The sequence below is a fragment of the Macaca thibetana genome, chromosome 15, assembly GCF_024542745.1.
Source record: "Macaca thibetana thibetana isolate TM-01 chromosome 15, ASM2454274v1, whole genome shotgun sequence".
Taxonomy (NCBI): Eukaryota; Metazoa; Chordata; class Mammalia; order Primates; family Cercopithecidae; genus Macaca; species Macaca thibetana.
This window is the reverse complement of record NC_065592.1, coordinates 29,300,819-29,327,941: the sequence shown is the minus strand read 5'-3', so window position 1 is coordinate 29,327,941 and position 27,123 is coordinate 29,300,819. Positions and strand designations below refer to the sequence as shown.

Sequence of the window (27,123 nt, the reverse complement as noted above, 5' to 3'; positions counted from 1 at the left end):
TTCCTTTGCTGTAACTTTGCCCAAGTCCCAGAGCTTCAAGTCAACTACAGGGAGGAAGGGAAGAGGTAATATTTCTCAACGTGACTTTGTTTTCAAAAATGCAGTGCTTGAGAGACTTCTGATTTTGAGTTTGCTTAGATGTGCCTACATGAAGTTTCTGTCATCAGGAGAATTGGGGTCACAAAATGTAAATTAAATTTAGTATTGGGGAAATAGAGGTTAAAACATTTAAATCAGCAGATAGTGAATTTATTTATCTTTTACATACACAGTTTCTCTTCCTGATGAAACCTTGTGATATCTTGGAAAATAGAGAAAACTTTTTGGAATCCTGCCATCACCACTTATTTAGAAGGAGAGGTAAGGGCTAGAAATGAAGGCCAAGGCTGGAAGAGAAGGAGGTCACTTTGACCCCTCTACAACACAGTTCAAAGATATCTAGGGCAGACAGGCCCAGTATTTCAAGGCCAAGGGTGGCTTCAAACAGAAGCCTAGTCTTCTTCCTAAATGTAACTTTCTTGAAGGCAGGTATTTTTGTGTATTTTTTAAAGTCATCAAAACCCAGAGACTAGAACAGTGCTTGGCAAATGATACGCACTCAATAAATATTTGTCAATAAGGAGTGGCCCGTCGTGCAGCAATTCTTCCAGATGCTCAAACAAAAACCTTGGAATCATCCTTATCTCCTGTGTCTTCCCGTGTCTTGCTTTAAAAAGTTTCCCCACCGCAAGCCTATTAAATATTCTCACATACTTTTCATTAATGCTTATATTTTTAAAATATTTAAGTCCAAATAGATATCTTTTGTCTTTACTGTGACATGGAGACTACTTTTATTTTTAATAAACAGAATAAGCAATTTTCCTGCAAATCATTTACTGATTAAACTGTTCTTTCCCTGAGTCTAGTCTCTCCATCCAGGTTTATCGCTTTACTTGTTTATTCTTGGCCTACACCATCCTGTCTCGGCTGCTATAGCTTTATACTATTTTTTTTTTTTTAATCTGGTAAGGAAAGTCTACCACGTTTTTTTCTCTCTATTAAAATGTTTGTGTTTAACCTTGAATTTTTCTTTTCCAATAGAGCTTGAGAGTCTGCTTATGACATTCTTCATTAAAATGTGTCTATCTAATCATTTGATCCAGTAATCCCACATCTAGGAATCTATCTCAAAGATACACTAGCAGATACACAAAAACAGACAGAACCAAGGACCAGCCCCAGTAGAAATGGGCATCTCTAAAGCCCCCACTGTGGTCTCCAAATTATTACCCACTAAAAGGAACCAGGAATTGGTGAAGAAATGGTTGCTTTCAGGTCTATGGCAGGGAATGTTCAAAATGAGCTTGCAACATCCTCTCAAGTAGGAAAACAAAGATGCTATTCAAGATCCCTAAAAACATGCCCAGAAGAAACAGGAGCCAGCCTAAAGAGGCTCCTTCTGGCTAAATAAAGGTCCATTTGAGTATCAATAAAAAAAAATTGAAGTGGATTTAAATGTATCAAGTATAATATAGACATTTATGTGTATGTACAGGGGTGTGTGTGTGTGTGCGTGTATTTACATTTTCAGTTAGTACACATTCCAGGGGAAAAGTGTTATTGACATAAATAATTGGAACAAAGTGAAATATGTACACACAAATACACACTTTTTGTTGTTGTTCAGAACCACCTTTGAGGAAAAGTCCAATTATCTGTTATGTATGAGATGAAATGAGACATTTTAATTTGTCTTTAAAATTATACTTTTCCATATTTGAAGGGTAACTCCTAGTTCTAGTATGCGTTTACACTATCCTTGCTCTTTGCCAAGTAATAACTCGCTTTCTGTCTGATTGTTCCCCTCTGAAGTCACCGTCTCACTTCCACAGACACCCGCCCTAACCTTTGCGCATTTTGATTACTGTTTCTTCTACAAGGCCACAGCAGTTAACTGTAAGCAAGACATTAAAAACGTGAGAATTTTCCTAGAAAGGAGGAGAAGTGAAAAAAAAAAAAAAAGAAGGAGATTGTCTTTTCAGTGTGGTATTCTCAGTAGTGTCTGGCACAAAGTATTTGTTCATAACTATTTCTTCAATGAATGAATGGATGAATGAGTGCAGTGGATAAACTACAGGATACTCTGGAGCAGAGCTACTTGAGTGAGTCGGTCTTGAGTGAGTAGTTAGTGTGTCTGGGCACATGCACTGTGTATGTTCTGTATAGTTTTGTACAACAAAGATAAACTTATGTGCGCCTTGATTGTCCTTCTGAAACAAACGAATGCTATTTCATAATATCAATCTAGCTCCTGTCAATAACGTTCTTTAACATCCACATTAGGATTTAGCAGTGATTTCTTGCTGTACTACTCATTACACACAAAACACTTCAAGCCATGATTCTATTTTTCTTCTCTTTTTACAGAGAACTGGTGAATATTTACAGGAACCATTACATCTGTTGACAAGACAATATATTAAGCTTAAAATAGCAAGAATAGCAGGACTAGTAGTCCAAGCAAAGAATTACACAAGATCTGGGTTTGGAATGTACTTTAAGGATAGAGGAGGGGTGGGGATTTACTGAAAATAATTTACCCCTCGCCCCAATCTTTGTGCTTCATCGTACTTGAATAAAAACATTATTTCCATCAAAACATTTTTATACCCCAGATTTAAGAAGTAAATAGATTTGTGGTAATGTTTGTGGAACGTACTAGAAGCCCAGCACTTGATTCTCTTTTCAATGTTCCTGAAATAGTTTACATCATCTGTTAGCCTTTGTGAGGCATTTAAGAAACAGAATTTTTGGGTCCAGAATACTGAATGAGACAAACCCTCTGCTGCCAAAGAAAAACTCAACATGGACTTTGTATGGCAAAAGGTTATCACCATCTGTATTATATCAAGCCTCTGATTAGCTTGTTTAAATATCTGGCAGGAAAGTAAGCTTCCCTTGTCCAGCAGTAGTCATTAGAATGACAAAAATGCAGGGTTGTGTAACATTGTTCTAACACCCGAGATCCATCACCATTACACAAGACTGCACCCCCACTCCATGTCAGGCTGCAAGAGAACTGTTTTGAAAAATTGTCTTGAAAGCAAAAGAGAGGTCACAGCAGATCTGGCATGGGGACAGTGTTTGCTCTTGGGCTTCATTAATTAAACTATGTGCCAATATTATACCAACTGCAACACAACCTTAGTTGCAATTATCCATTGTGACCAGCCTTGACTAAGAATACTAACTAGAGAAGCTAATAAAGTCTCTTTTTGTTATTGTTATTGTTTTGTTTTGTTTGCGGGGACAAAGTCTCACTCTGTCGCCCAGGCTGGAGTGCAGTGGTGTGATCTTGGCTCACTGCAACCTCTGCCTCCTGGGTTCAAGCAATTCTCCTGCCTCAGCCTCCCGAGTAGCTGGGATTACAGGCATGTGCCAGCATGCCCAGCTCATTTTTTGTATTTAGTAGAGTTGGGGTTTTGCCATGTTGATAAGGCTGGTCTTGAACTCCTGACCTCAGGTGACCCACCCACCTCAGCCTCCCAAAGTGCTGAGATTACAAGTGTGAGCAACCGCTCCCAGCCATAAAGTCATGTTTTAAAGAACTTGATCAATCTTGATGAGCCAATAGAAAAAAATATAAATAAATAAATAAATAACTGGATACAATGAACTAATACCTACTATGACTATATGACACCTATTCTCCAAGGGGCAGAAAATTAGTAAATTATGTCAGTGTTTCAATCTGTTTTCTCCATATATTGTTTCTGTGTTAAGAAACATTTAGTCCAAACAATGCACCATAAGCTACTTGTAATACTTCGCCCTTCAAAGTCTAAAATTTCACCACGCTTTGTCTGTTATTTAGTTAATATTTCTAATTTGAATCTCAGGTGTTCTTCAGTTCAAAGGATGTTAACGGTTTTATATTTAACATTATTTATGTGAAGAAAAGCTATTCTGTTCATTGTTTTCTGGATTTAATATATTCTAGTATGTTTTTGTTTTTATCTCATCCTACTTCCAAGCTTTTCTTCTATATCACTGTTTCGCAGTGTTGTTCTCTTCTCTATTTCTAATTGAGATTGAATCTCGGCATTGCATTTATTTTCCTTATTACAATATTTCTGTCTTTTATACAGTTTTTGCTTTATTCTTTTCAGTTTCTTGGCCAGTTTAGTTTGAACTTTAGTCTGTTGTTTATTTTCTCTTTTCTCATCTCCATTTCAAAGTTTTATTAATTTATGTTAAGCACATGTAACCCCTTCATTCGTTCATTCATTCGTTCCTTCCTTCCTTCCTTCCCTCTCTTCCTCCTTCCTTTCTTTTCTTTCGTTCCTTTCCTTCCTTTCCTTTCTTCCTTTACTTCTTTCCTTCTTTCGTAGGGAATTCTTATACTTTATATCTTACATATCTTACGTTCTACCTTTATTTTATTTAGCAGAAAATTTTCAAAGAAGCCAGATACAGTTGTGGGTTTTTATTCTGCTTTTTCACCATCCATGAATGAAGATGTATATTCAGTCATAGTGTTTGCAACAAACAATAAACCATTAACTGGGTAAAAGTAAAATGAGTGTTGGAATTTATGGCTGTAAATTTTGCTATCTATTATTATTAATATTATTAAAACAAGCTGATAACCTACCCAAATGATCAGCGAAGAGGTTAACCCTCTTATTTTTAACAAATAAGCCACAGCCTGTGTCTGAAAATGGATGGCCTAGATCACCAATCCCCAATAGAACTTTCTGTGATGCTTGATGTATCATTTGTTCTGTTTCATACAGTAGCGACATATGGCTATTGAGCACTTGAAATGAGGCTACTGTAACTGAGAAATTGAATTAGTGACTTTGCATAACTTTAATCAACTTAAATTTAAATAGACACATGTGTCTAGTGACTACAATACAGGACAGTGTAAAGCAAGATAGATACATCCTCATCCCAGGATGAAAAAACAAAACATCCAGAGAAGGCCTATGAAAATATTCTGTAAATCCAAGATATACAAAATCAACTGGAGGATTTGGAAGAGTATGTAATTTAATACTAAAATAAGAAAATAAGCATAATTACAGCTGTGGCTCACACCTGTAATCCCAGCACTTTGGGAGTCTGAGGCAGGCAGATTGATTGAGCCCAGGAGTTCAACACCAGGCTGGGCAACGTGGAGAAACCGTGTCTCAAAAAAAAAAAAAAAAAAAAAAGCAAAAAATAGGCTGGGCATGGTGGTGCACACCTATAGTCCCAGCTACTCGGCTGGCTGAGTGGGACAATTACTTGGGCCCAGGAGGTGAATGTTGCAGTAAGTCAACATGGTGCCACTGCACTCCAGCCTGGGTGACAGAATGAGACCCTGTCTCAAAAAAAAAAAAAAAAAAAGAAAGGAGAAGCAGCATAATAAACTGGTGCTTGTATTACTAGGATTTAGAAAGTCAAAGCCTCTATAAAAACAAGAAGAACTGAAAGCCATGGAAAGAGAATACACTAAAATGAAAAGAGAGATGTGTAAGAGAGGAATTTGATAAGAAACTAATGCATGAAAACTCAAAATAATGAAAGACAGAGATCCACATTGTCACATTGTTCATAGTGAGATAAAAATGTCAGAAATTCAAATTGATAAAGTTTAGTACAAATTTTAGTGTAGAAAGCTGCTGACTAGTCTCAAATAACCACAAAATTTTATATAAATACTACCAAACTGAATTCAAATAACATTCAAAGAAACTTTCTTGTTCATGTGATAAGGCTTATTCCTCAAATATAAATATATATTAAAATTAGAAAGTCTTTTGCTCCAATGCAACACAATTATTATCCCAATTAAAAGGAAATAATAATCCAATATGCTGAAAAGACATTTAATAAAATTATTTTTTGCTTTGCTTATCAATAAAAATTAGGAATAAAAATATGCCTCATTAGTATGATAGATTATCTATCTCAAAACAATAATGGAAACCATGTTCAACTATAAAAGAACAGCAGATTTCCCAAGTAGATAAGAAATAAATCAGTAGTATTAAGTATTTAAAATCCTTTTGAAATTTCTAGCTAACATAAGAAGACACAAAACCATAGAAAGTGTTATACTTTTTAAAGCTTCTGCTCCTTCTCAAAAAATCAGAAAGAAAACAACAAGCTGGAAAATACATATATTATGCTTGTCAAATATAGTATTAATGTCTTTAAAATATAAATAATTTTTATAGATCTCTAAGGAGGAGAAAAGAGAAAAAATAACAGAAATACAGTTGAGCGTTTTTGACCAAACAAAACAAAGACCAAAAAAAGAAATTGTATTTGCCAGAAAATATAAAAAATGTTTAACTTCACTAATACCAAAATAACATAAGTTTAAAAATAGTAACACTGGTTTTTTTAACTTCTCAAATGGCCAAGGTTTTCTTTAAATTTCAAAATTGCAAAATATGTAGGAAAACAGATATTTTTGTTGGGAATGCCACCTGTCCTGGTAATATTTGGGAGATGGTTTGACAAAGTGATCAAAGCCTTAACATTTTCACATGATTTGAACTTAAATTCTACAGTTAAGAGTATCTTAAGGAAATAACCATGGATACACACACAAAATGATCAAAAGGATGTATGTGTATCCCAGAATAATTTGCAATGATAAAAAATTAGAAACAATATAAAGTTCCAACAATAGGACACGTACACTAGTTAAGTAAGTTATAGGTAATCACATAATATTATTACAATGTCATTATTGAACACTATTAATTTTAAGAAGTAGCTAACCAAACACCATGATTTCATTACCTATATGTACCTTACATTAGTGTGCATGTATGTGGAAATGTACAGTGTGTCTGTGTGTGTATGTATAAGCGTGACTGACTCATACAGTATATACTTATGTATACACACATAACGATGTTTTGGTCAATGACAGACCACATATACAACCGTGATCTCATAAGATTATATTGCCATATCTTTACTCTGCCTTTTCTATAGCTATGTTTAAATACACAAATATTTAACATACTGTTACAATTGTCCACAGTATTCAGTACTGTAACATACCGTAAGGGTTTGTAGCCTAGAGGTAATAGGCTATACCATCTAGCCTAGGTATATAGTAGGCTATCCCACCCAGGTTTGCATAAATACAGTCTCTGATGTTCACACAATAACAAAATTGCCTAATGATGCTTTTCTCAGAGGGGTATCCCCATTGTTAAGTGATGTATGACTGTACATCAAAATGTTGACTGTGTCCTAGTAGTGTCTTTAGGGTTTTTCATTTACTTCTATGTTATAGTTTGTTGTTTTTGTTTGCCATTTCCAAATTTTCTCTTCTATGCTTCCTTTGGACAGTATCATGTAAACTCAGAACTTTGAGTCTCACTTATAGTCTAATGGCTCCTAAATCAATGTCAAACTCTTCAACTTCCAACGTGAAGTTCCAGTGGCCCAGTATACACCTCTGTCTGAATGCACCATGAGGTTCCTCAAACTCAACATACCCTCTCCACACACAAATACGGGTTCCCTCCTCCTGTTTTCAAGATATATCAAATATCTTTCAAGTCTGAAATCTGGGAGTAATCTACGGTGCCTTCTTTCTGACCTATCACATTTAGTAACCATCCAGATGTGTACATTTCCAAATTATCTATCTAATTCACAATCTAATCGCCCCAGTCATGGTTCAGGAATCTGAAATCTGGCTTCTTGAAAATCAAGAGTTGCTTTAAACATCTGTAGCTGAAGCTGTTCTTCTTTCAAATCCATTTTCTGACCTGCCATCAAAGCTATCTTTCTGAAATACCGATCTGATTGTGTCTTTAAACTTCTAATGTTTTCCCTCTGTCTACAAAATAAAGTCTAAACTTCTTTACGTGTCCTTTTACTATCTAGTCCTAGATAATGCTTCCAACCGCAACCCTTACCACACCCTTGTCTCCGGTCTACCCTCTCCCCAACCCCATTCTTGCACTCTATTTTAGCTACATCAATCTATCTGGAGGTTCTGAAATATACCATGCATTCTTGATGTTTGCTCTGCTTGGAAATTCTTAACAACCCTTTCATCTCCCAATATGTCCACCTCTGATTCTTACTAGTTCTTCAAATTTTAGATCAAAGTTTCCTCCTTTAAACTTTCCCAAATTCTTCTGTTATGCATAAAATCAGTGCCCCCACTCACATTCCATTATATTAATCCCATCGTAATAAATTCTTATAGGTCTGACTACATCCCAAGCCAGAAGGCAAGATACTCTATGGCAGGAATTGAATCTTATATTCTTACTCTCTTGATAACAAAGATTAACTATGAAGTAAGAGAATGAAAGCAATTGCCTTAATTTGTGCTAGCTGTATGTCCACCATGCAGAATAAATTAACACATTCTAGGCCAAAATGTTTTTAGTAAATTCCATCCTGCAATCATGAAATGAAAATTCATGTAAGTATCATATGTAAACTTATTTTACCAGATCCATAGTGAGCATCTATCATATACCAGGCACTGTGCTAGGGATTTACCAATTGTAATATTTGATGATACAACCATTAACCAAAAACAAACAAAATAAGTAAATAAATAGATAAAACAATGACAAAAGTATAAACTGGAAGCAGTATTCCGCAGTAATTGAGCTTTCCTATTTATACTGTAATTTTAAGTCAATCATTTTTAGCCAATCGCAAATGCTTCATTTATTTTAAGTATTTACTTGGGCTTCACAGACTGAGAGTCTAGAAAGAAAGAAAAAAGTTGGTTGGCCCTATAACATTTAGGCTATTTATTACAGCCTAGCCAAATCACAGACGAACCAGAGGGTCAAAGAAGAACTAAATCTCAAATTTATGGTCATGAGGTTTTCCACCCACATACATGTTTTAGTTATTGAACACGGATACAAATCATTTTGAAATGGACCCATAGGGACAGTATATCAAATTGTGAAATGATATGCACAGGAGTTGATGAGTAGCAGACTTAATTAAATGGTTTTAAAAAAAAACATGCAGAAGACCAAACAAATTTCTAATAATGACAAATTCTACCATTTGGAATAAAGGCACATAGGGAATAAAGAAAATCTGAATAGAAAAAAAAAAAAAGTCATCAGAATCCAAATGAAAATTGGAGGCTAAATGACCTATTATTCTTAAACAAATTGCTAATTGATTACAGGATAAAAAAATCAAAGTGGCTGGGTGCGGTGGCTCATGCCTGTAATCTCAGCACTTTGGGAGGCCGAGACGGGTGGATCATGAGGTCAGGAGATCTAGACCATCCTGGCTAACACGGTGAAACCCTGTCTCTACTAAAAAATACAAAAAATTAGCCGGGCATGGTGGCGGGTGCCTGTAGTCCCAGCTACTTGGGAGGTTGAGGCAGGAGAATGGCGTGAACCTGGGAGGTGGAGCTTGCAGCAAGCCAATATCACGCCACTGCACTCTAGCCTGGGTGACAGAGCGAGTCTCCATCTCACCAAAAAAAAAAAAAAAAAAAAAAAAAAAAAAATTCAAACTTAATTTTATTATCAATATTGTTATGAGTAACTCTATCATTTCAGTTGAGATGTTAAATTCCTATACAATATGATCAAGTAGCACTTAGCCCAAACATCAAAGATATTAGAGAAATTATATCACATGCTAAGGTCAAGAGGTCAAAGGAGAAAGTAAGATAATCTCAAATGGCCCAAGTATTACATATGGTATTTGGGCATCAGTGTATGATTCTACAAATAAATTAGGGAAAGAACAGAGAGGTGCTTACTTAATATGACCAACAGAGCTATTGTAAACCGATGGCCAAAATCATGCCTGAAGCATTGTCATTAAATTCAAGAACAAGGCAAGAATGCCTCATCACTTTTTTTTTTTTTTTTTTTTTTTTTTTTGAGACAGAGTTTTGCTCTTGTTGCCCAGGCTGGAGTGCAATGGCATGATCTCAGCTCACTGCAACCTCCACCTCCCAGGTTCAAATGATTCTCCCCGCCTCAGTCTCTCGAGTAGTTGGGATTACAGGTGCCTACCACCACACCCGGCCAATTTTCTGTATTTTTAGTATAGATGGGGTTTCATCATGTTAGCCAGGTTGTTCTCGAACTCCTGACCTAAGGTGATCCACCCGCCTCGGCCTCCAACAGTGCCTCATCACTTTTATGTGAGAAGTTTAGCTGTTGTAACAAGGCAAGAAATATAAATGTGTAAAAAAAACTTAATCATATTTCAGATGAAAGAGAATACATTGAAAGACAATATTGAGAAGTACTGAGAAAGATTGATATACAAGAATAACTATTTCAACTGCAAAATTTTGCAGTAACAACTGATCAGCAATAGGAGATTTCTAAAATCCAATTGTGGTATATCTACATGAAAAAATATACTTGAAAGGTAATTTTAGAGGAATCTATTATATGGAAAAATTTTCATTATGCAATCTTAAAAACGAAAATTATAGCATGTGCCTTTACTACATATGTCATATAATTAGGTATGCCCATACATATATAAAAAGAGTGAGAGACAAAAACTGTAATTATTATTATGTTTTCCTGCTTTATCTAAGCTATTAATTTGTATATTATTTCCATAAGGAAAATAAGCAAAAATTATTTTAGAGAAACATGCAAACAGAAGAAGAAAGTTAGTAAAGACTTTTAATGGTTACCCTCGAATTAAATATATTCACAAGTGTGTAAAGAAATTTTGCAATTTATAGAGGCTTTGCAAATTTATTTGGCAAATTCACAAAGAATGAGGGCAACCACACTCTGTTGTGTGGGAGGATAATCACTTAATTAGCTTAAACAAAGATTTACTGGATGCATATAGGAATATTTTTTCCAATCCGAAAGTAGGGAGAAGAGCTGGGTCTCAAGAGGGATTGAAACCAGGAACAAGCAAGCCACTAGAAGCTATGGTGGCTATTTCCTCTAACCTTACATTTATTTCCTCTGGAGTTACACAGTATGTTGTCAAGACTTTTCTTTGTATATCTTCTTCACTTACTCTTCCTTATGTTGATGAGATTTCTATGGTTCTCTGTGCAGTCTTAACTCTGTATTACCTGTCTACTGGTAACAAAACCAAAAAACACCTACTCTTTCAGGGCTCTTTGTGCCCTAATTCAGATTCCCAGAAAAAAGAATATAAATGAACTATCTCAATCTCTGGATTGCCACCTGCTATCCAAACAGAAAGGGACAACCCTCATAGGTAGGCAGTGGACTGACGGGGGTGGGCACGGTCCTCAGTGAAAGTGGCTGTTGATTGACTGGACTGCAAAAAATATGAGCTACGAAGAGAAGAAATAATTTAATGCTATGCTTAGGCTTAGCCAGTAGAACAATTATTTTGGAAATGTATCAGGTCAAACTGTTCTTCCAAAAGAGCACCAAATGTCAGGAAGCATGTGTAGACATTAGGAGAATTTAAGTGTAAAAATATTACTGAGAAAGAAGAAAAATATGATGTATGATTCAAAGCTGTTAGAAAACAAATAATGTCTTCTTACCAGGTATTTTAACACTTACCATAAACAAAAAGTTTAGCAGGAATTTAGAACACATGAAAGACATGGAAAATCTAACCATTATCTTGCAAATACTTAGACTTCAGCAACAAGCCAACTCTGGAATGCTTCAAAAAGCCAAATATATTTCAAATCAAATCTGACACAAGGGGGATGCAAATGAGTGGAGGTTGAAGAGAGACTTTTTAAGTTCATGAACTTACTGTGTACTTTCTTTGTTATAATTATCTTAAATTCATAAAAATATTTAATTTGTGACATTTATTAGCATTCCAAATAAATGACATTTGGAAGTTTGTTTCATTTTTTTATTTGTTTGTATGATTGACCACATGACCACATAAATAAACCAGGATGGAGCAAAATATTCTGTTTCTTATCTTTAAAAAACTGAAATTAAACCCCAAATGATTTGGGGTTGACTTTTATTCATAGATTAGAAGATTAATTATCTGTATTTAAATGATCAATCAATGACAGTAGTCATAGTTATATACATTATCTTTCAAATGTGTTGATTTTTAAAATTATTCTGAATAAAATGTAGTCTCTGGTGGATTAAACTATCCTTACAATTCAGTTATATGCTTCCTCTTACAACGGGGGCAGTGTTCTTTAAATATGCACTGGATATATAAATGAATCTAATTTATTACCTACCATACTTGAAGAAAGATTTTAGTAAGCATTGATGATCATGGAGCTAATTGCTACAGCAAGGTTTTGGGGTTTTGTTTTGTTTTGTTTTTTACCTGAGGAAAGTACTAAAATAGTCAAAAGGAGTTGGGTTTTTTCTTTTGTGAAATGGGTAGTGTATGAAAAGAATAGAAATGTTATGATGCAGGGGAATGCTGAGTATCTCAGATTAGGATAAATTGAATTTAGCTGGAAGACCAAGTCTTGTACTAAGGTTTGGTATATACGTTTACAAACTTAAGAGTAGGCTGAATGATTGTTTGAGAGTAATACTTAAGGTCATTTAGGACTAAAAGAAAATTTGATTTTTGCTTGGGTTACATTTTATTTCAATAAAGGGCATGAGGTGGAGTGCTGACCTTGGATTAAAGGAACCTAAGACTTCAGAAAGCTATATAAATAAAAAGAGCAGAGGCAGATACCTTGCAGCTAAAAGATATGATCTCCTACTGCCTCAGTGGCTTGGTCTCTGCAAGGACTGGTAGAAATATCTGTTAAAGTATGTGAGGTGGGAGATGTTAGCTGATATGATTATATCATGTAAGAATGGCATCTGAGAGAGGATGAAGTGGGTGTGAGATAAGGGTGGTAAGCTGGGATTATCAGGCAATTTAGAGAGTGCCCATTCAAATGACAATCTCCAAACATCCCCTTCTCTTAGACCTGTATCTGCTCCAGCCTACCTTCCGCTTGGTCATAGGCATACCCAAGTCCCTTTCACGGCTGCCCTCTCTGCCTCCTGACTTTGCAATGAACTTCATTGGTGAGTATGTATCAGTGTGTCCTGTATCTACTAGATCTTCTGACAACATGACATAGAGGTAGTTTTGCATGGTGGTTAAGAATTTAGACTTTGGCCCAGACTACCTGGATTTGAATCCTAGTTCCTCAACTTAACCAGTTCATAATTACATAGAGAATGTAATTACATAGAGAATTACATTCTCTAAGGTTCAGTTTCTTCATCTGCATTTTGGTAATAATAATAACAACCTAACTAGCCAGGTCCGATGGCTGACACTTGTAATCCTAGCACTTTGGGAGGCTGAGGCAGGTAGATTGCTTGAGCCAGGAGTTTGAGACCAGCATGGGCAACATGGCAAAACCACGTCTCTACAAAAAATACAAAAAGAATTAGCCAGGTGCGGTGGCTTACACCTGTAGTCCCAGCTATTCCGGAGGCTGATATGGAAGAATCACCTGAACCTGGGAAGTTAAGGCTATAGTGAGCCATGATAGTGCCACTGCATGCCAGCCTGGGCAACAGAGCAAGACCCAGTCTCCAAAATAATAATAATAATAAATGATAACAACCTCAGTAAGAAAGCTTGCTATTGTGAATATTTAATAAATTCATATGGGCAAAGTGCTTAAAGTGGTGCCTGACAAGTACTAATCATTCATTATCACATACCGTGATTCAGCCAAGGAACTTTGAACATGTTGCTAGAATACATCTGTCAAGTAGATAAACCAATTACAATGCAACCATCATTTTATGCAGAACAGTGAATGAAAACCAGTAATCATGCTTATTACTGATAGGACATGGGATTAGGGAAAATTGTGACTGTATAACCAATAACCACACAACTCCACCTGAGCCAAAAAGTAGGTGGTAACGCTTATGGCAGAAGAGCCGAAAAATAACTATTTGAATCTGTGCAATACTGAGGAGAACATTACAGGAGTGGTTAAAGGGCAGTTGTGACAGTGATATGGAGAGGGGACATGAATTTAAAAGCCCAGAGCCTGCAGATTCCCTCTGAACTCACTGGATGAGCTTGTCTCTCCAGAGGTGCTGTAAAGTTTACCTCCTCGATCACATTTTGTGGAAAAACAGGTAGGAGTCCACATCTGTCTGAGATCCTTCTAAACACTTTATATTGCTCTCTCAGGAAAGTGATCTGAATTTGCTAAAATTATCCTATCATTTCAAAAGTCAAGCATCCACTGAATAGTCCTTTGAGATGTTGTAACTGTTTTGTTTCAGTTATTTGCAACAGAAACAAATTCAGGAAAACATAATATAATGCTTGATATACTAAAATGAAATGCACTAAAGATATATCTTTTCAAGAATTCTAAAGTTTTAATGAATATCATTTTCTAGGTCTTGTAGGAGGTACAAAGTCAACTAAGATGGGATCTTTGTCCTAAGCAAGCAGAGGGAAGACAACAAACGCAACAAGGGAGTTATAAGCCATGTATATACATCTCTGTAATTTGCTTATCTAATGTCTCCCTACAGTATTTCCCCACATTTTGGGAAAATATCAAATTGGTGAATACAGATTCCTCTGAAAAATTCCCACAAGAACCATATTGCTGTGACTTCAGTCACCTTTGCCTACTAAATTTTGATACTCGGTCTCATCTCATGAAACAACAGGAGAAAGAGGAAATATCGAAAGAGAAAATGTGAAAGGAAATAACGAAAAAGGCATTGGTGCTTTCTGTGTTTGTGGACTCTCAAATGCTGGCCCATGTGTGAGTTCTTTGAAGAATGCTCTACATTTTCTCAGATCCCACTTCCAGTACTGCACCTAGTAATTTCTTACTGCTGGAGTACTCTGCTTAGTGGGCAATAAAGTGATTTCAGTTGAGCTATTTTCCACAGTTCTTCACCTGCGGAAATGTCAGATACCCTTGCTTTGCCAAAAGTTGATAGTGCAGGCTGGTGCTCAGCCTCCCTCTCGAGCTGCCACAGAGGACCCTGCTGTGGTCCACCCAGACCTCCCAGCCTTCCCCTGCCAGCGTCTGCATCTCTGCCTGAGGGCTTTCTTGGGTGCCTGGAGATGACTTTGCCTACTTGCAGTGGACAGAAAAGTGACAGAGAATTATTGCCCTGCAGGGAGCAACCCTCAGCAGTGACTGACACGAGGTAGTCTCTAAATACCTGAGACCTATCACCCTTAAGTTGTCATACTTCTAAGGCCTGAATTCTACACTGGCTCCCAGTGTTCCCTAGTGGAATTAAGAACAACTACTGCCCTATGGTGCTGTTGGCTGGCTTCCCTTCCTTGTCTCATTTCCCCACTCTCACATCAATATTTACTAGGACCAACTCCCCAATAAGCTACTTACACTAGAATCCGCATCTTAGGTTGTGCTTCTGGCAGAGCCTAGATGGAGACATCGGATGTGTCTCCAGCTCACTTCTTCTTCCATAAGTAGGCACAGGGGCAAGTCAAGGCTCCCGCTCAAGTTCTAAGAGTGCACATAGTTTGTGAAATTGAACTTACATTATATAAAGAGTTTCATATACTCATGGTAAACACACACAGTGTGCAATGAACATTCTTTTATAGGGAACTTTATCTCAGATTATTTTCTCATGGGAAATTCCTTGATTGGTAAATATTTCGTTTTAGGATTTATACTTTTATTGCAAACATATTGACAATTTACCATATTGCTCTGGAAACATGATGCCAGTTTCTTAAATATGTAGACAAATCGTGAATGCTCTATCTTCAGAGAAAAAGGCCTGTGAAGAGTAAGATCTTGAATGCACAAGAAAGAAGGGAAAATGCTTGGTGAAAGTTCTACCTTGCTAAGGGAAGAGACCTTACTCTGATAAATATAAGAAAATAAGGATGATTACAAATGCTCAAGTTTATGGGTTGAACTAGTGAAAATTTAAGAGTTTATATCTAATAAAATTAGAAGTGTTGGTATTTTAACCATGTACATACACAAATATACATTTTAAACACTATCTTTGAAATTAGAAAGGTAGGCCAGGAGTGATGGCTCCTGCCTATAATCCCAGCACTTTGGGAGGCCGAGGTGGGAGGATTGCTTGAGCCCAGGAGTTCAAGACCAGCCTGGGCAACATGACAAAACCCTGTCACTATAAAAAATACAAAAATTAGCCAGGCATAATTTGCGACCCTGTAGTCCCAGCTATTTGGGAGGCTGAGGTGGGAGGATACCCCAGGAGGTTGAGGCTGCAGTGAGCCATGATCATGCCATTGCCCTCCGGCCTGGGAGACAGAGTGAGACCCTGTTTCAAAAAATAAAATAAAAATTATATTAAATTAGAAAACAAACAAACACACTTTGCATTAGCAACTGGTACATCCTACCCACTGGTGTTGTAGGATGGGCAATTTAAAAATTGAGGCTTCGGGAGGCTGAGGTGGGCAGATCACCTGAGGTCGGGAGTTTGAGACCAGCCTGACCAACAAGGAGAAACCCCATCTCTACTAAAAATACAAAATTAGCTAAGTGTGGTGGTGCATGCCTATAATCCCAGTTAATTGGGAGGCTGAGCCAGAAGGATCACTTGAACCCAGGAGGTGGAGTTGTGGTGAGCCAAGATTGCGCCATTGCATTCCAGCCTGGGCAACAAGAGTGAAACTCAGTCTCAAAACAAAAAAACAAAAAAACAAAAAAACAAAAACAAAAACAAAAACAAACAAAAAAAAAGATTGAGGCTATTGGGACTGTTTCAGAGGAATTAAGAAAATAGTTCATCAAACTCATGTCCTCAAAATATACTTTATGTACTCTGGCAGTAGCTTACAACTGGAAAAATACTTAACTTGGTGTTACTACTTTTTCTTAGTAAATAACTCAATTATGCAATAAGTCCTACTAAGAACTCCCTTAAATTTTTTTCTCTATTTATCTTGTAGGAATTAAAATTTTTCTTATTAATTTCAAATTATATTTATTCACATAAAACAAGGTAGTTATCACTATTTCAATAGATGTAGTAATTAGAATCTATCTTCAAATTTACAGCTTACACATTTAGTGCATCTATGAAATAACTATGTGCTCTGAACTTGAAAAATCTTTATTGCTTCACCCTTTACAGAAATAAACTATTAACTTCCTGAATGACCCCATGAGAAAGACACAGAGCGGAGAAGATGAATACTTTAAAAATCTTTTCATATAGATGGATAAGGGAAAATGCATCTACTGATGGTTCACATATTGCATTTTCTGAGTGCTATCATTTATTTCAAGCGAAGCACTGTAACAACATTCATGCTAAACAACAACTTTCACAGAGTTTTTCCTATCCACAGCTGACCTCTAAACCGAAGCAGGTTACTGGATGGAAGCGAACACTGACTCTATGCCGGAAATCCAGTCTTCATATGGCCTGGAGAGATTTAGAGAACAGTCTTTAAAATCTATGGGAAATGCAGAGACAATCCATAACAGGAAATTCCTTTCAATGTAGACATGTCTTCACCTGGCAGCTTACTAGAGAAAAGCTGAAGAAGAACTATATCTTCCTGAGAAATGTTCATTTGTATTTATCAAATTAACATTAAAGTATTAATTTTATTTTGTAGTATACAATTTTCCCTGTCTCTATCAGTATCATCTTTTATTTGTGAGTGAATTTCATATTATTTAGAAGCTTCTGACTTCTGGGAAACTAAGATAAAAAGTTTCTGTTGCACGTGTGTGTGTGTGTGTGTGTGTGTGTGTGTAGAAAGTCTTGATCTGTCGTGCAGGCTGGAGTGCAGTGGCGCAATCTCAGCTAACTGCAACCTCTGCCTCCTGGATTCAAGCGATTCTCCTGCCTCTGCCTCCCAAGTAGCTGGGATTACAGGTGTGCACCACCACTCCTGGCTAATTTTTGTAGTTTTAGTAGAGATGGGGTTTCACCATGTTGGCCAGGCTGGTCTTGACCTCAGGTGATCCACTGCCTCAGCCTCCCAAAGTGCTGGGATTATAGGCACGAGCCACCACACCTAGCTAAGCTTAGCATCCACATTTTCCTTCTTTTTCAGCAATAAAGCTCCATAAAACTAAAGGTAAGCATGAAACCAAGTGTTCCCCAATGAGATCTATGTGGAAGTACTGCACGGACTGCCACAGAGTCTCATTAAGATTGTGACTGTCTCTGTCCTTTTCTCCTTCTTGGCATTTGGAATGAGTCCCTGATGGTAGGAGCTCCAGTTGCCATCTGAGACCATGAGGTGACCTGAAGATGATGGAGCAGAGCTGAAAAGAGGGAACTGGATCCCAGAAGACTTTTCAGACCTGTCATTTTCCCTCTGAATTTTCTACTCAAGGCTTAATTTAAGAAAGAAAGAAATGTCCATTATGTTTAAGCTAGTGGTACCTCAGATTTTCTATTAGATCCAGCTAAGCTACTCCTAGCCACTTCATTCATTCTAGTTTATATCATCTAGGGGGTTAACATCATCTCAACCTCTGCCATTGATTGTTCCATGTCAGGCCATGAAATAGCAATCAAGGACCACAAAATGAAACTCCAAGTGCCAAGGTGGGGACTCCAATGAGCTGAAAGAATACACACCCAGAATTGCTACAATTTGCTAAGAGTAAGCCAAAAAGCCAGAGTTTTGAAAACATGCTATCTCCTGATTTTAAAATGTGTGATTAAATTAGACACACACACACACACACACACACACACACACACACGCCAAGTGAAATGCACCCTTGGAATGAATATGACTTTACAGCCATGGTTTACATTCTCTGGGTTACACTGTTTGGCTTTACGTCTTGTGTAACAGTTTAGCAACCCTGGACATGGAATCCCCTACCTCTCCCTAGCTTTTGATACCTACCTCCAGATGTAATATAGTAAGATACAGAGAAAGAGGGGTTACAAAAAGACCAGGTGATAAATCAGAAGACTGGATAGACAGTCTTTGGCATTTACTTAGCTATGTGATTTGTGTGTAATTATGGTCATTGTTAAGAGAAATTCTCTCTATGCACATTTGTATCATTAGGTCATTGGTGGAGAATTTTCCTACCCTTTGGCCACAGCTGTGAGGGAGGACAAAGCAGTTGGCTCTCTCCACTTGTCTAAGCATTCACAGTCTTTGACCAAGCATTTTCATGATGTATTTCAACCAAACAGAATATAACACTGGCAGCCAATAATAAGAAGTGCCTTTAACAGTAGCAGTAGGTACACATTCTTATTACATACAAGTGTCGTATATGCAGGAAATAACAAAACTAATAAACAAAATACACGTAATGCGAGATTAAGAAAAAATTTGAATTTGACATTTAAGAATTATTCACTCTCTCTTGAAATTAAAAATTTTAGGCCAGGCACAGGGACACACACTCGTAATCCCAGCACTTTGGGAGGTCGAGGTGGGCATATCACTTGAGCCCAGGAGTTCGAGACCAGCTTGGAAAACATGGCAAAACCTCATCTTTACTAAAAATACAAAATTTAGCCAGGTGTGATGCTGAGATGGCGCCACTGCACTCCAGCCTGGGTGACAGAGGGAGACCCTCTCTCTCTCTCTCATAAAAAACCCCAAAAAACAAAAAATGAGTACTACTTTTTTGCCTGGGAAATACATGTGAGGTCTGGAATTGTTGTAGGTACTGAGGATTTATTTATTCATTATTCATTCATTCCATTCCATTCTATTCCATTCCATTTATACTTCTAAAATTCTGATAAGGTTGAAAAAGAGATTCCTATGTAATACTAGAGATGATTTGAGAATTGTTCAAAAGCTTAGAAGCACAAAAGAGAGAACATTTCCAGACGTACATTTGGAAATATATCTTTTCAGCATAAAGAACTTAGCTGCTGCAACAGTGAGCGATTCTTGATGTTAAAACTATCCTCTGAGTGTGGAACAACTGAGTCCACTGCAGATTACATAAGTGCCCCCACCCCTTCCTATAGAAAAGAAGAACCCAAACTTTCCTTATTGCTTCAGCACTGGGGCCATCAGAGACCACTGCAAAACATACAAAGGCTATTATCAGCCTATTGTATGAACAAACTCTAGTGGCATCTCACAGATCTTCAGGGTTTGTTAGAAAACATAAAAGGAGACACTTTCTTCCCATAAGCCTGGGAGAGAAGATTAATCTCTAGGTAAAGGTATGAATATCTACCAGTGTGGACACATCATGGATGAGGCTATTTCCCTGAGCTAGGAAGCACTTCCGCCCATGTATTCCCAGTCCTCTGACCATCTAAAGCTTGGATGTTTGGCGAGACAGCACATTCTCCACCAGAGGATCACATTTCTGGAATTCTGGAACAATGAGGAAAGCAGATTTTTTTTTTTTTTTTTTTTTTTTTTTTTTTTTTCTCAAAGGAAGCTTCATGCTATGTTTGTTTAACGGATATTTCGCAAAAGCAAAGTGGAAAATGAGGGGCTCTGGTTTTATTTTGATGTGAAATATGTAGGATTAAGAAGAGCCTGGCATTCACAGTGGGGCCAATCCAAACATACTTACTTTAGGAAAGGTAAGTTATAAACACATTGCAGGAAGTAAAACCAAGAAGAAGGTCGTTATGAGGTAATTACTCCCCTGCAACAAACAGTTGAAGAGCTTTTTGTTAATTCTGTAAAAGGATTTCATGTAATTAAGTTCAAGGTGCTAAACTGTCCCCCAGGCTATTGATTGTGTACTAATTACAGAATTCACTGCTTTAGTCCTTGTGCTCTTTGAAGAGCACTATGGGGTGGTGTCTGAAGAGAAAACGTCTACACTGCATTTTACCCATTCAAATCAGGTGTGATAATCGTGAGTACCCATTCATATACTACCCCTCGAGTTGTCCAATTCTGACACCAAATAATAATCATTTAAAAAGTGAAGCAACACTGTTATCCTTTTTGTCTGGTCAGTCCCATCTGCTGAGAAATAACAGCAAGTTTCATGTTGTTCAAGAAAATTCTACATCTCCCAGTTTTTACATAAGAGGAATCAGATGTCTCCCTGAGGGGTAACTGTGTGCTTGCGAGGTGTGCCTATGCACCATACATGTTTATGTGTTTGCCTGTGATTGTGTCAGGGCACAGTTGTGTGAGCATTCAGTTTCAAACAGAAAAGCTTTGAAAAACTAATTTTTCCAGGGAGTAATTAATAAACTCAAAAATATCCCTGTGATTTTCAATTTCACACAAAGGCTAGGTCACAATCAGTTATAATATTACCATTCTGCTCACATGCGGGAATCTGATGAATGATCTCATTTCCATGGTGAAATGTACAAAGTTTCAGGTCAAAACTCACACAAGACAGCTTATCATTTTCAAACTAACTTGGTCGCTAAATGCTTCTGCCTGATCCCTATGCAAAAATTCAAGCCTCAACCAACACCATTTCTAAACGTTGGTCGTCTTCTACCAATTTTCTCTAAATCTTATATTTTAGTTATATCTAAGAATGCTCATCAGAGGCTTGGAAAAGTTACAATGAAGACACGTAAGCTTCCAGTTTAGACAGGGACTGAGCCAGCTGACCTTCTTTTGTACCTTCTTATAGCCCAACCAAAATGAGAAAAAATAAAAATAAAAATGAAGTCAAAGGGAAGACCAGCTAATACAAACTTTTGAGAAATCCCTGCTTGTTAGATTACAAATGGATCCAGGTTGAAGAGCAGCACTGGGAACCTTGTTGGCAATTTCACTTTCCAAGACAGGATGTAGTACTTGGAAGGGGAAAGCTGAAGACAGAGTAGGTCTTGAGGGGAGCACTGTGTACTCGACTCATTACCCATTTTACTGTTTTGGATCAACATTCTCAGAGGCCCTGGGCAAGTCTGGCCAAGCCAAACAGAGGAGCTGGTACCTGGCAGGTTTTTCCCTGATGCAGCAGGGTTCTTCCTTGATGGAGTAGACCATGGCATGAGGAATAAGGCCAGCCTTCAGGACCTCATGAGTATTTAGAGCGGAGACCAGGTCCAACAGGGAACAAGAGCTGCAAAACTATACCCTGCGTGGCGTGACTGCTTCAACACACAGAGAGCATTTTTAGGGTAGCTATTTCATCTCTTAAAGGCAAAAGTCTTTAAGCCTTCATAAACGATGAAAACAGCACAAATGAAAAGAAAAATAGATCCAACAGACTAACAAAACACTTGTTGCTATCACCTTAAACAAAATTAAAGCACTGAGAAAAAATATTTGCCACATACTTGGGTCACTGACAGCTCAGGGTTAATACCATTAAGATTTAAAGAGCATTTGCAAATCAATAAGAAAGAGAGCCATCCCCAGTTAAAAACTGGATAATAATCCTCAAATATCTTAATGGGCATTCAAAAAAAAGGAGCTATATGTGGACAATAACATATTTTTTCAATATTCAGCCTCACTAATAGGGAAATGCAATTTAAAATGGGACTCCATTTCTCACTTAGAAAGTCGGGGGGTTGGGGGTGGAATCTTCAAATGATATTAGCCTGCACTGGCTGGTCTGCACCCCAGGTCCTGACACTGTCACTGCATGTGGAGGGCAGGTTGGCACCATTTTCTGCAGAGCAACTTGACACATGTATTAAATGCCTTAAAAAACATGAATATTCTTTGGTGCAATAATGGCACTTCAAGAATCTGCATTAAGGAAATGATTAGAGATATGGGCAAAGATTTAGTTATACAATGTTTGTAACAGCGTAAATATATAATAATAGGTAGTCTCTCTCTCTCTCACACGCACACACACACACACACACACACGAAAGCACATTCTACAGTGGAAAACTGTATGACCATGAAAAATAATGATAGTAGAAATACGTTCCTTATTTTGGAAAGAAGACTGAAATATATGGTGGGAATACAAAGTCAAATTACAAGAGGATGTACAATTGAATCCTTTTTTCTGGGTAAACATAATTTATGCATAATATATGTATGAAAACATGTCTGTTACCTAGACAACTGAATAAAGTCAAGGAAGCTATGTACCAAACTATGACAGTGTATTTCCAGGAAATAGTTTTCCTGATTATTTTATTTTCTACAATAAGCATTTATTATCAGCAAAATAAAATGTATATAAAAAGAGAAAAAAAGAATCAAAGAGGCTTCAACAAGAATCCAAACATAGAAGGCATATTTTTAAAAATCAATGTTTCTATACATCAAGAAAAGTTGTGTGAAATTTAATTTTAAAAGATGCTATTCATGACAGTAATATTGAACAGAATATATTTGTATATAAATATGAAAAATACATACAGGACTTAATTTCTAAAAATCTACAACTTTGTTAAGGATTATGCATAAATGTATATGTATAAAGAATACGCATAAATGCTATTAAGCAAATTATATGAACCAAATAGTGCTGGGTCAACTGCTAATTTATTTGAAAAATAAAATTAGACATCTTTGTCATACTATGCACAAAAGTAAGTTCCAGATGGATTAAACTGTTAAATAGAACACTATTTCTCTGATTTGGGAAATGAGAAGGCTATTCTAAGACTTTGAGAAAATATAAGGTCTTACACTTTTGAAATGGAAGAATTATTACTATAAAATATAAATAATCCCCAAGTTAATTCAATATTTTCTATATTGAAATCAAAATCCTTATTGACTTCATTGGTAATATGTAAAAATGAATTTAAAATTCATATTAAATAATAAGTGGGTATTAACTAGAAAGAGAAGAGATGTTTAAAAAGGAGAATTTGCACTACCAGATATTTAAATATGTTGTAAAGTTACAATAGTTAAATCATTTTGGCAATGATACAAATGACATAGAAAATGGGAGGAAATAGAAAGCCAGGAAGAGATCAAATACCCATAAGCATTTACGACATGTAAAACATGACATTCAGTTAAATTGGAAAAGGACAGATGGCTATTAAGCAAGTAGTGCTGGAACAACTGGTTAACTATTTATTGTTAAAAATTAAATTAGACCTCTTTGTCATACCATACACAAAAATAAATTCCAGATGGATTAAGCTGCTACATGGAAAACTATTTCTCTGATTTGGGAAATGAGAGAGCTATTCTAAAACTATGAATATAGGATCTTAAGGAAAATGTTTGATAGATTTGAGTGTATAAAAATGTAAACCATTCATCTAACAACATTTCCATAAACAAAAATAAAAGGCAGTGAACTGGAAAAACATTTGCAGCATATACACAAAAGAATTACTGGCCTCATATATAAAGAGCTTTGGCAAATCATTAAGAAAAAAAATAAGCCAATGTGCACTATAATGGCAAAATGGGCAAAAACTATGATAATTATCAAAGGACAAAATACACATGTCCAGTAGATGTACTGGAAAATGTTCATCCTCAAAAATCAAAAATGTGTATTTGCTAAAACGATGCCTCTATCACATCTTAAATTGACAAAGATATTAAAAGATAGTATATGATATTGGTGAATATGTGACAAATTTACTGCTGATATACTCTGCTGATGAGAATATAAATTTATACAACCCTCCAAGGGAGAAATGGACAATATGTATCAAGAAGTTACAAATGTTCCTAACCTTTAGTTCGAGAACTCTTGCAGAAATTCTTCCTAAAGATGTAAACAAAAGAGTCCACAAATATTTATGTTCACGATAACTTAGTAAGGAAAAATCCTAAGTGTCCAACAATAGATGATTGTTGCATGCAATGGAATAGTATGCAGCTAATGTAGAACATTTTAATTAGGATATAACAAATGAAAAATGTAGGCTACAAAACAGCAAGATACCAATTTGGTTAAAAGTATGAATGGATGCACATACTGGGCAACTGTTCAACAACTTGCAAACAATGGCTTTTTTAAAATGATGAAATTTTAGGTTTTTCTTTTTTCCCTTTCCCTCCTTTTTGTTTAATTCATTCTACAAACACTGGTTTGCTATTATGTGTTAGAATTTCTATATGTTCCTTTTTTCCCCACTGAATATGAATTAATTTGTAACCAGAAAAACAGACACATTTTATAAAAGTCCGACGTCCCAAACTGACTTCCTCTTCCAGATGTTAAAAATCTAATAGAGGATTGGAGCAAAAATAGGAAGGGCAAGAATCTTACATTGAAAGCATAACATAACTTTAAAAAGAATTGGGGTTACGCTCAGATCACTCCATGTCCTACCTTTAGAAACACTTTGTAAACCATACTCACCTGTTTCAGCTTGGATGCCTCTGCTCCTACAAATATGAATGTGATTAGCGTCTCAAGGATCCCTTCCTAACAGGTCCTCAAAGCCAACTATTTAAGGAACCTGACATCTCTCTAAGCGTTTAAAAATCCATTATCCCATTGGAGCCCCCACAATAATAACAGGGGGGTTAGCTCTGACTCTAGTTTTGTGGATGGGGACGCCGGACTTGGGGAGGTTATGCCTTGCCCAGGACTGAACCCCGGGTTAGAGACGGGCAGGCAGCGGTGAGTGGGAAGGGCCTGGGGACTAGGGCCGGGGCCGGGAGGGGCGGGCACCTTACCGCGGCTTGCTGGAAGGCGCCCTTGGTGTAGGTGCCGCCACCCCGGTAGGAGATGGCAGGGATCTCTTGGAGGAGCAGCGCGCACTTGTGCTGGCGCGCGCGGCGGGTGGAGATGTAATCGACGCGCGGCACCACGTAGTTCTTGGACGAGAAGGTCACGATGGCCACGCGCGTGGCCGTGGGCACCACGGGGAAGTCGGACAGCAGCTTGCGGACGAACATGAGCTCGCTGCGGAAGTTGACTTCGCCCACGCTGGACGAATCATCCACCAGGAAGACGAGCTCCAGGCGCTCGCTGAGCTCCCGCAGCCGCCGCACGCGTCGCCGGAACGCCTGGCCCAGCCGCTCCACTCTGCTCCCCGCCGCTTCGTCGCCAGGAGCCGGAGGCGCTGGGAGACTCCCGGGGGCCCCCGGCGCGGTCTCGGGGAAGAGGCGGAAGCTGAAATTGCGCGACGGGGACATCTGCTGAAAGGTCGCCCAGCCCGAAACGAGCGCCAGACCCCAGCAACAAAAGGCCAGGCGAGGCCACATCGCGCTGGAGACAGAGCGGCTGCCCCGGAGCGCAGGCGTCGGCTCCGGCGGGAAGAGGCGCCCTGCGGCCCGACTCGCAGAGGGGCGTGCGCGGAGCGGGGCGCGGGGCAGCGGCCAAGAGCCTCAGCGGCCTTTCATCTGACACTGGGGACAGACACAATCCAGACTCCTCAGCAGCTCGGAAACTCCGGAGGGAACGGCGCGCGCTCTCTACCCCTCTCGCTCTCCTCTTTTTTTCTTCCCTCTCTCCTCCTCCTCTCTCTCCCTGAAGCCTATAAAATGTTTGAAGGAAAGGGGGCAGTCAAGAAAAATCTCCCGCTTCCCTCCTTCTCTCCCTCTCTCCCTCTCCCCGCTCCTGTCTCCTTTCTGTATCTCTGACTCTATCTCCCTCCTCCCCCTCTCATTTTCCTCCCGGGATCAAGCCAAAGGCTCGGAGATTCCATGACACCAGAACCCCGCGTCTGTCAGGCTGTCAACATTCCCGCAGCAAGCGCACCAGCGCCGAAGCCCTGATTGATCCCATATGTCTGGCAGGAGCTGCAGAGGAATTCACTGGAGATGGATCCAGATACCGAGAGTGCCACAGTAATTGGAAACACTTTGTAGACGAAAACATAGACGCGGGCTGGCCAGGGAGTTGAAAGCATCCTTTGAAAACTGCTTGCTCACCTTTTGTGTTTCTCTTCCCCCATTCAGTGTCCCAAAGCCCTCACCAAATAGATGATTGTACAATTTTCCTGATGGGGATTTCTAATCAGTGGTGTGTGTGAGCGTGCAGACCCTTGAGGGCCCCCTCAGATCACACCATAAAGGGGTTGCATCTAACCTTATGCATTCCATAGGGATGATTTGTCATGGTGCTTCAGTCGTGAATTTATTCATTCTTTCCTGATTTTAACAAATACTTTTTGAATGCCCATTGTGTGCCAGGAGCTATGTGAGGCACTGTAAATATAAGGAACAAAAATTGACACGGATTCTATCCTTAAGGAACTTAAACGGTAACAAGTCAGGTGACCATTAACCAGATAGTAACATACAAAATATATGTAATGACAACTGACCATGCTAAATAAAGGAGAGTTTAGGTAGACAGACTTGACCTTGGAGAGGCCGGAGAAGCCTTCTCTGAGGACGGAAAGTTTGTGCTGAAATCTGAAGCAT

At 38.0% G+C, this 27,123-nt stretch overlaps 1 protein-coding gene across 1 annotated transcript in view; it reads right to left on the bottom strand.

The window, feature by feature from the left end:
* Window positions 1–26,715, bottom strand: part of SVEP1 (sushi, von Willebrand factor type A, EGF and pentraxin domain containing 1) — a 225,919-nt gene extending 199,204 nt beyond the window's left edge. Inside the window, exon 1 of the mRNA XM_050761409.1 lies at window positions 25,429–26,715. Coding sequence (XP_050617366.1) covers window positions 25,429–25,959 — 531 coding nt within the window. The 5' untranslated portion in view covers window positions 25,960–26,715. The remainder of the gene's footprint in view (window positions 1–25,428) is intronic.
* Between the last annotated feature and the right edge of the window lie 408 nt (window positions 26,716–27,123).